The sequence below is a fragment of the Vitis riparia genome, chromosome 8 (assembly GCF_004353265.1).
Source record: "Vitis riparia cultivar Riparia Gloire de Montpellier isolate 1030 chromosome 8, EGFV_Vit.rip_1.0, whole genome shotgun sequence".
NCBI lineage: Eukaryota > Viridiplantae > Streptophyta > Magnoliopsida > Vitales > Vitaceae > Vitis > Vitis riparia.
The window spans coordinates 8,350,293-8,360,828 of NC_048438.1; the positions used below are offsets into that span (position 1 = coordinate 8,350,293).

The following is a 10,536-nucleotide window of genomic DNA, read 5'->3' on the forward strand; positions in this document are numbered from 1 at the left end:
GGTTTAATAAGCTATATACTGTAGAAAAGATGAGACTCTGAGCATTTAGGTTTGTCAATCTGGTCAATACGTTGGTATGATTAATCTTGGTGGAAGAAGTTGGCTTTGAGATAGAGCTAGAAGAAGAAACCAGAACAGAGAAGAAGCAGGGGAAGTTGAGGTATTTTCTTGATGGTCTTTATCAAAGAAGAATCTCGCAGGTTGATGATATGATCAGAGAACAAAAACCGTTGTTGGAATGGAGTTAATTTCGTTTGAAGGCGATACACTTCAGGAACCATGTGAAGGTAGGCTATTTGCACAGAATGAGCAAGTCTTTCTTCTTGATGAGTGCCTTCTCGAGATCTTTAGACGGTTGGCCTGAAAGCTAAGATGATATACTTTGTCTTCCTGACACTTGAAGACATTTTACCTTTAATATGCCTGAATCTGGGGTTATGAGTAATCGATGATCATTAGAAGGAGCAATTAGTGCTTGTTACAGGAATTGCTAGAACTCACCCCGATAGTTGTTGGATCTTTTGCTTCTGAGTTGGCTCTGAACAAAATCTCATTCCAATAGTTTGGATAACAGATTCTAAAGCACTAATTTTTCTAGTTCTCGAAAACCATTGAAATGTTCATAGTAAGAACCGTGATTCTGGAGAGAAAAAATGTAGAGAAGACCATGAAAGCATCTAACTTCACTTATGATGAACCAAAGAAGAAGATTGTTAATTGATCTTGTTTTCTCCAAAGCCCATTACCCAGTTTGAGGTTGTTGCAATTAAGCTTTGGAAAGTCTGCAAAAAATATGGAACTAGAAGGAACCTTGCAGATTGTGCAATTGCAGTTGAAAAAGCTCTTGGATAGATTGGGCATTCCTACTACAGATGTACCTGTGGAACATTCCATTCTCCAAGATAGCATGTTTTGCAAGGTCTCAACGCAGATGGGTCACTGCATGGGGGATTTCTAGAACAGAAAAGTTAGAAGCACCATCATCACTTGCAATGGACGCTGTAATCAAGGTATTCAAGCGTGTTGCTAGGTTATCCGAATGCAAAAGAGGAAGGTAAAGACTCAAAGTTGCTTCCAAAGATTGGTTTTGCTCATTCTGATCGGTCAAACAGGAAGTTCGATTCTCCAGATTTTGCTTCATATTTAGCTTTCTCCAACATTCAATTATATATGGCCCTAAATTTGCTTTGGAGATTTGTACCTCACAACTCTAAACTAAGGTTGGGGATGTGGGACCCACTCTTAACATGATACCTATGATTTCAAGCTTGTAGTGCACCGAGAAAGCAACTTGCCGAAGGTTCATGTGGGGTCATTCAAAAGGGAAGCTGGTGCTTCCATGTGCATATCCGTTGTTCATAATGGTGAATGTTACACAATTGCATGCAGACCCAGATAGATAGTAGGGTGTATGCGAATGATTTCATGTACCCGATTCTTTTAAAAGACGTGTTCGATGAATGCTTTGGTATATGTAGTGGAATTGATCCATGCTCAAGTGGAAAAACTGGGGCTTTGTTGAGGTACTTGCAAGGTTCATATCAAATCGTAATTGGCTATGATGAAGGAAGTGTTATGGAAACGACAATAGTGGAAAAATAATATGGGCCAAGTATAACTAAATTCAGATTCTGAATATAAGGAGTGTGGAAGCAAATTTTGAGTTCGAAGAAGATTCTTTTGCTAATTCAATTTATGAAGCTTTTATTCTTGAAGGAGCCATAAAGCTTAGAACTAGTTCCAGCCAGGAGGATTGAATGAGATTCATCAAGAAAAAAATACGAGTTTCAAGATTTTCTGAAACCTAGCTTGTGAATTACTATAGTTTCTTCTGGAAAGAGCTGTCTCTCCAATCAGCTTTTCCTAGAAAGTCCATTGAGATTTTTTGGAATTCAAACTCATAGAAATTGGAAACCATGGTAAATGACAAAGAGGAGAGGTGATAGAAAAGTTCACAACATTATTATAGAGACCTATGTGGATCAATATCTTGGTATCATTGGTTAGCATGCTATATCTTATGCACGTGATTGTCCACGTACTAAAGAGCCATTCTGCCTACCATGTGTTTCCTTCTAGGCATTACAAGGTTTTTATTGATTGGCTTCCACCTACTTCTCCATAAGAATACACAGATGAAGAGATTGCACCCCATGTTGTATTAAAGAAATCATAAGTGTGCCTTCAACCAATCAAGGGACCCGACAACTCTGCTGAGAAGGGTAAGCAACAACCAAATGAAACAGATTCCACCCAAGAACTTAATGGTGAAATTTCTCCAACTTCTTATACCCTAGAAAAAGCTTTTAGAGAGGCTGGACAAAGGAGCGCATAATAGAAATCACCTGCAGCCAATAGAAAATCAGATGCACAGTCCAAAGAAGCAAGACTTTCAGTAATATTGGAACAATGGATATTATGGAAAAGACTGTTAGGAAAAATATGGATACAATGGAGAAAAGAAACACTCTCAAACACTCACTTTGATACAATAAAACTCTCAAAGTTACAAAATAAGAACAATAAGAAGAAGAACACAAGAAAGGCTCATACAAGTTAAGTTCTTGGAACTTTGTCCAAAGACTCTATTTCCTCCCACTTCTAGAAATCTTTTGGGAACTAATGGAAATAGTCTTGGGATTGATCAAGCCTTTTCACTTTTCTGCATAAGATTTCAAAAAGAAGAAAAGTCATATAAAGCACTCTTAGGGTTGAAAAATGGTTACAAGGATGAGAAAAAACCCATTGTCTTCCTCAAACACTTCATCTTTGTAACATTCAAAAATTAAATCATATGTTTAATTCACACATTAAACATGATTTAATCTCAAATGTGTAACTCTCTTACACTTAACCTCTTAAGTTTTATAAAGTTACAAAGATGAGAAGACTCATTGTCTTCCTTAACCTTTCAAGTTTTGTAATATTTCAAAATTTAATCATATGTGTAAATACCTCTTAAGTTTTGTAACATTCCAAAACTTAATCATGTGTTTAATTCACACATTAAAAGTGTAACCCTTCTTACACTTTATTTTCAAAAGTGTAACTCTTCTTACACTTTATTTTTAACCAACAATATATATATATATATATATATATATATATATATATATATAAATATAACAAAGACAATATGACAAACTTGAATGGGAGTTCATCCAGGCTACCCTAGAATCAAAATGGACCACGTCTTAGCCTCGATGCTAATCCCACCAATCACCAACCATTCCACAATGTTTGGCTTGCTTACAACCCATCACTGGAAGTCATGACAATGGATGCTTGCATGTACTATGACCAATCTTACAAAGTTCTGTGATGAAATCTGGAGCGTGACTGCTGAAAATATGGTTCTCCAGCATTAATCATGAGTGACTGAACCATCCGTGGATGAAACAGTGTGAATTTTGAAAGAGCATCAGGAGAGGAATGAGATCCATCACAATCTTGATAAGGCAGCTGACTTGATTATTGAAACTGGTTCTCAGGTTCGACTTCTTCACACACAGTTTCTTGAGGAAGCAAAGGAGCTTAAGAAAGTGTTCAAATAGAACACTAAAGAGAAGAACAAAGCAATATGAAGCCAAGATTCTGAGAAGGCAGGTGAATTACGTGATCGAGAATTTGATCTAAAGGCACAGATCTCAAGTCTCATAGACAAAGGCAAGGAAATGACCAAGGCAGAGTATCCAAATCTCTAAAGACTCTACACAGGCTATTATTGAACAAAAATATTTACTTCCTGAACCTCCTCCATTGGGTTTGGTCCAAGTATCAGGATTCATGAGTTCAAATGGGGAACCAGAATTTCTCCTCAGCAATGATTGAAAAAAAGCATGAAAATGGTAGAGATCAATAGCTCTGAACTTCTGGGATTGAATAAGGTCATTGACAAGGACTGAGGTAACCAGATTGTTCGGTAATGAGGGTGAAGTTGCAACCATTGGAAGTGGGTGATGGCACATCCTCAAAGAAAATATTGAAAGTAGAAACGAAGAATTGTTTGCGGTTTCTATAGGTTTACTCCCAAAAAAGAAATCCATTTTGGCACTACTGTCCTAGGATCCCCAACAGCTCAAAGCCATAAGATGCAGAATTGTCAAACTGGAATATCAACAATCAAGCTAGTTCCGAAAAGCATTAGCGTCATCTCTAATGCCGAGATGTAGGAGTTAATGGCTCAACATGGAATTGGAAATCACCAAAACTTTGGACAACAAGGAGCCCCGGAAAGTGCTAAAAGAGAGCAGAATGCAGTTAGGGATTCAACACCAGCAAGGCAGTCTCAGTCACGTCTCCAGGCTCCACCCATACAGTTGCCATCTTGGTGCACACCGTCCTCCTCCTATTACTTCTTTTCTTTCTTGTGAACTTACACATTTTAAATCTGGATTTCAAAATCTTTTTCATTAAATAACTCCAGTTTTCTTTAAAATCCCATCCTTAGGAGTTCATAGACATTAAAATCCAAATTTCAACAAACTCTTGGCTGCCAATTTTCCTTCTGACATGCATTTTCACTATTTTCTTTAACTTTAACTATTCACTTGATGTTCTCAATTTTCAATAGGCATGAATAAATTTCATAGTTCCAAACAATGGAACTCATGGCATTAATTCATGCAAAAGTAAATTGGGTCTTGGTGGGAGCCCAACATCCATGACACCTTCTTTGATATTGATTCAAGTGAGGAGTTTGTTTAATGTTTGATTGATATTGATCCTCTTTGTGATACATGAGATGGTTTTGCACCTGTTATTGAGCTAACCTTATTTCTATAGAAGTGTTGACACTTGCTACCCAGGTATGCTCTCTATCACCCACTCTCCAAAATCCATGAATATGCAGAATATTATGAGCAATACCCATGTTCAATGCCATACTTGATTACCTTGATGCTTACTTGATTATCTTTGATAAAAATGCATGTTTTGTGTAATATTTTGAGCTAACTTTGATGTCTTATGAAAGCGCTTGAGAAGTAGCCCAAGTACACACCCTAACTCTCCTTTATGATTGTGATTTGATTTTTTTATTTTATTTTATTTGGCATGCTAGTGATAATAGAATTTTGAAATCACCTTAGTTTACCTAGATACCTTTAATCAATTGATTAATTGCCAAATTTCCCTCGACTTAGCCAATAGAGACCTCTTTAGGGCTTAAAGGGGTACTACCTCTTTGAGGTACCTTCCCAATAAGTAACCTGATCCTTGGACCTAGACTCGGGTTTTTCAAAGACATGTTTTTCCAAAACTATGGAGTCACTGCTCTAAGGTTTTCTTTCTTGTTTTATTTTCCCTTTTAAAATAATTTTTCACCATTAGAAAGCGAGTCTCGCCGATTGAGTGGGAACACATGTGAAGATTGCGAGTCCACAATTACCTTTTTGTTAGGCTAGAGAAATAACCTTTTCTCATGGGCTTCAAGCATGTCTAAAGATTTATAATGTGTTTTTTTTTTATTGGTCAAGATTTAAAAAGGTTTATATACATTTATTCTACATGACCTTGAACTTCATGTCAATCAACTTTCAAAGACTTTGAACATCATCAAGTGTACCTAGATATATGTTGGGATGTAGCCTTAGAAAGCATGATATGATGTAACAAATTGAAACACATTCATAAATTTTATTTATTCATATTTCTTAGCTTTCCTTTATCCTATTTGTTTTAATTGCATATATGAGCATACACACCCATATCTTTTACATTGTACATGACTTGGGTGTATTAATTGTTGCATAGAAGATACAAGTCATAGGATCCTTGTAAGTAGATAAGTTGTCCACAGTCAGTTCATAGATCTGAGCAATCTTGTAGATACTGTAATGCACTAGCTCCTATTTGGAAGGATGACTTGTCTTGATTGTCGGAATGAGTTTTCCATGGTGATTGTACTAATGTATATGATTACATATTGGATAAGATCTACGGCAAATCATGATGCAAGGATATCAATTTTCATGATTCGGCAAACTACTATACTACATGGATTTTCAACCTTGAAAGGATGTTGAGTTTATGCCGAAGTCAATAAGAGGCTTTGACTTATGGGTGAGACCCTTAGGTGGTCACATATTCCTATGGATTAAGTCATTATTGATGAAGGTTGGTGACAATAGGTATTCTCAATAGAGGCACCATGATATCTCATGGGATTGAGATAGTATGTCCCATTGGGTAATTTAAAGACATATGATCTAGAAGACTATGACCGTAACATTTCCTTTAATAGAAATTTGACATATGCTATTTGGAGCTAAAATATGTCAATTGATCACATAATAAGTGAGATATGTAATTCAAGAATTGAAGAGATAATCTTGATAGGTAATAGCATTACCTTGTTAGATTAAAAACACTAGTTCATTGAAAGTCTGCATGTAATGGATAGTAAGTCTCGAACCCGAGTTTTGTCTTAGTGTTATTTACATAAGGTATAGAGTGTAGTTGATTCTCTATATTGGGATACTGAATCAATATCAGAATTGGATGTTGAGGGAGTTGGTAATCCTATAGGTCTTAGTGGTCCCCACTTTGAGCTTGTATACCCTAATGACACAAGTTATGAGGGTTGGATCGATTTTAGGTTCACTCTTGTGTATAAGGGCGTTTTGGTAATTACGTAAGATTGCATAGGGGATAGCGAACAAGATTTCTAGATTAGGTTAATTGATTAATTAGATGACCCTATATGGTTAATTAATCAATTATGACCTATTTTGGTTTAGATTAAGTGATCAAAACTCACATGGGCTTAAGTCACTATATGCCTGATAGGGGAATCCTATAAATACCCTTTAGGGGTTAAGGTTTCCAAGGTTTTTGATCATCATCTTCCATTTCCAAAGAGATAGAGGGATTTGACCATTGACTGGCGTGTTGTTTGGGTTACAGTCTGTTTCATGATCGTGGAAACCCCAATAGAATTCCAAATTTCAAAGTGATATGAATTATCTTGTTGAACTTGAATCCAAATTAATAAATTTTATCATTATACATATTTTGATATTTTTGTTAATCGAATGAAATTGCATGGATACTGAATTCATCTAATATCATTTTCTTTCTATAGTTTATTTCGTCAATTATCCATGTTTCAATAATAAAATACAATCAAATTTACTTAAATGTTGAATGCTACAAAATTTGTAGATTCAAATTATTTTATCAAAATAGTACAAAAATTGTAGTTCACATGTTTTTTTAAGAAGAAAAGTTGGAAATAAAAATAAAAAATTTCCACAACCTTAAAAAAATAATAAATTGTTATGCGACTTGGAATGGCATGAATAGGGAAAACAACCATGCATAAAAGTAATGTTTAAGCATGTCTCGGCTTAGCAGTATCTCCAAGCTGCTTCCAATGGGAATTCTACTCTTTTCATAGATTTTCTTCATGCCCTTATGCTCAAGCTTTTTTGTTATGCATGTTGCTTTGGTGTCTGGCGAGTGTCTGAGTGATGAGAGGGTATGCCTGGAAGATGAGAGGATGTTGTTGCTGCAACTAAAGAGTACCCTCAAATTCAATGTTGTTGCATCTAATAAACTAGTTTCCTAGAGTCGAAGCGCTGACTGCTGTTCTTGGGGTGGTGTAACTTGGGATGCCACTGGTCACGTTGTGTCTCTTGATCTTATTAGCGAATTCATTTCTAGTGAATTCAATAGCTCCAGTAGCATTTTCAGGCTACAATATCTGCAGAGCTTGAATTTGGCTAACAACACCTTCTACTATTCTCAAATTCCATCTAGATTCGGTAAGCTTGGCCGTTTGATATACCTGAATTTGTCTAGCTCTGGGTTTTTTGGGCAGATTCCAATTGAGATCTCACGCTTGACGAAATTGGTTACTATTGATTTCTCCATGTTTACTTCCCTGGAGATCTTACGCTGAAACTTGAGAAGCCAAATCTGAGAATGCTGGTTCAAAACCTGACAGAGCTTAGAGAACTCTATCTTAATGGTGTAGATGTTGTGTCAGCGAAAGCTTTGATGCCAACAATGTTAGTTTAAGAACACAACGATAAAACAAACACACATACGGTACACGAGGTTTTAACGTGGTTCGGCCAACCATGCCTACGTCCACGGATGAGAGAGAATGATTCCACTATACAATAGAGAATATTACAGAGGACAGAACTATATACAACTATTGGGTTCTCGAAACATCTCATGTTTCCCCACTCCTTGTATCCATACCTTACTATGAGCTCTCTCACTCCACCGGATACCTCCCGTTCTTCCTCACATCTCTATCCACCTCATATAGTCTCTATAGGCCCATCTCCATCTCATTACTTTTTTCCCCTCATGACCTAGAATATTTATAGAGATATTTCCAACAACCTTCCTTATTCTATAAGGAAGTTTAATATTACAATAATATATCAACCTAAAAATATTCTATATAATTTTTTTTATAAAAAAAGAATCTGTACTAATTATGAATTTGGGATACTTCCTAATAGTAGACATATCAGCCCAGGGGAAGGAGTGGTGTCAGGCATCATCATCTTCTGTGCCTAATCTCCGAGTTCTGAGCTTGTCCTGGTGTTTTCTTTCAGGCCCTATTGATTCTTCCCTGGTGAAGCTTCGCTCCCTGTCAGTTATTCATCTGAATTATAACAATTTCACAGCTCCAGTTCCTGATTTTTTTTGGCAAATTTCTCAAATTTGACTTCCTTGAGCCTCAGTTTTTGCGGATTATATGGAACATTTCCAGAAAATATCTTTCAGGCACCAACCCTGCAAATTCTTGACTTGTCTAACAATCAGTTACTTTGGGGTGCTTTACCAGAGTTTCCTCAGGGTGGGTCTCTACGGACCCTGGTGCTTTCGGATACAAAATTTTCAGGGCATATGCCAGATTCTATAGGTAAACTTGAGATGTTGTCCTGGATAGAACTAGCACGTCGCAATTTCAGTGGACCAATCCCCAGCTCCATAGCAAATCTTACTCGATTGCTTTACCTGGACTTATCGTCAAATGGCTTTACCGGCTCAATTCCATCCTTCCGTTCTTCAAAGAATCTGACCCATATAAACCTTTCTCGTAACTATTTTACTGGTCAGATTATTTCCCACCACTGGGAAGTTCTTTTGAATCTTGTGAATCTGGACTTGCATCACAATTTGCTGCATGGTGGTCTTCCACTGTCCCTGTTTTCTCACCCATCACTGCAGAATATATGGCTTAGCAATAACCAATTTTCTGGTCAACTCAATGAATTTTCAGCTGCGTCTTACGTACTGGAGGCCCTTGATTTGGGTAGCAACAATCTACAAGGGCCAATACCCATGTCTGTCTTTGATCTCCGGGGTCTTCACATCCTTGAACTTTCTTTCAACAAACTCAATGGCATCCTTGAACTAAGCAAATTTCAAAAACTAGAGAAGCTTACTACTCTTTGTCTTTCGCATAACAGGTTGTCAATCAATGTGGATGGTTTCAATTCCACCTTTTCTAAATCCCCGCATTTCACCACATTAAAATTGGCTTCTTGCAACCTGAGAAGATTCCCTGATCTAAGGAACCACTCAAAGTTTTTGACATATTCAGACCTTTCACAAAACCAAATTCAAGGGGAAATACATAATTGGATTTGGATGATCAGCAATAGCTTCCTTATGCATTTGAATCTCTCTCATAATTTGCTGGTGGATCTGCAACAGCCATTTTCCAATCTTCCTTCTTATCTGTCTACACTTGACCTACATTCCAACCTGCTCCATGGACGAATCCCCACCCCGCCCCAATTTTCCAGCTATGTGGATTACTCAAACAACAGCTTCTTCTCTTCCATCCCGGATGATATTGGTACTTACATGTCCTTCACTGTTTTCTTCTCTGTTTCGAAGAATAACATCTCGGGAATCATTCCTGCATCCATCTGCCGTGCAACTTACCTCCAAGTTCTTGACTTGTCTAACAATGCTTTGAGTGGTGGGACACCTTCATGTTTGATTGAGAATGAGGCTCTTGCGGTTCTGAATCTACGGAGAAACATGTTTAGCAGCATTTTATCTGGGAATTTTCCTGGAAACTGTAATTTACAGACTCTAGATCTCAATGGCAATCTTTTAGAAGGGACAATTCCAGAATCCGTAGCCAATTGCAAAGAGCTAGAGGTTTTAAACCTTGGAAATAATCGCATAGATGACAACTTCCCTTGCTGGTAGAAGAACATGAGCAGTTTGCGTGTGCTTGTTCTGCGAGCCAACAGATTCCATGGACCCATTGGATGTCCAAAGAGCAATTCCACATGGGCAAAGCTTCAGATTGTAGACCTAGCTTACAACAATTTTAGTGGGAAATTGCCGGCAAAAGGCTTCTTGACCTGGAAAGCAATGATGGCTAGTGAAGATGGAGTCCAGTCAAAGCTAAATCACATGCAATTTAAGGTCCTAGAAATGAGTGAATTGTATTATCAGGATGCTATAACAGTCACTAGCAAAGGTCAAGAAATGGAGCTTGTGAAGGACTCTCTTCACTTCCATCGACTTCTCCTTCAACAACTTTGAAGG

General features: G+C 37.3%; 1 protein-coding gene across 1 annotated transcript; it reads left to right on the plus strand.

Annotated features, from left to right (window-relative positions):
• The first annotated feature begins 872 nt into the window (after positions 1-872).
• LOC117920585 (receptor-like protein 6) lies at positions 873-10,191 on the plus strand. Its single transcript, XM_034838195.1, has 4 exons — positions 873-1,010; positions 1,390-1,534; positions 8,577-8,653; positions 8,749-10,191. The coding sequence occupies exons 1-4, from the start codon at positions 873-875 to the stop codon at positions 10,189-10,191; spliced, it is 1,803 nt and encodes a 600-aa protein (XP_034694086.1).
• The last annotated feature ends 345 nt before the right edge of the window (positions 10,192-10,536 follow it).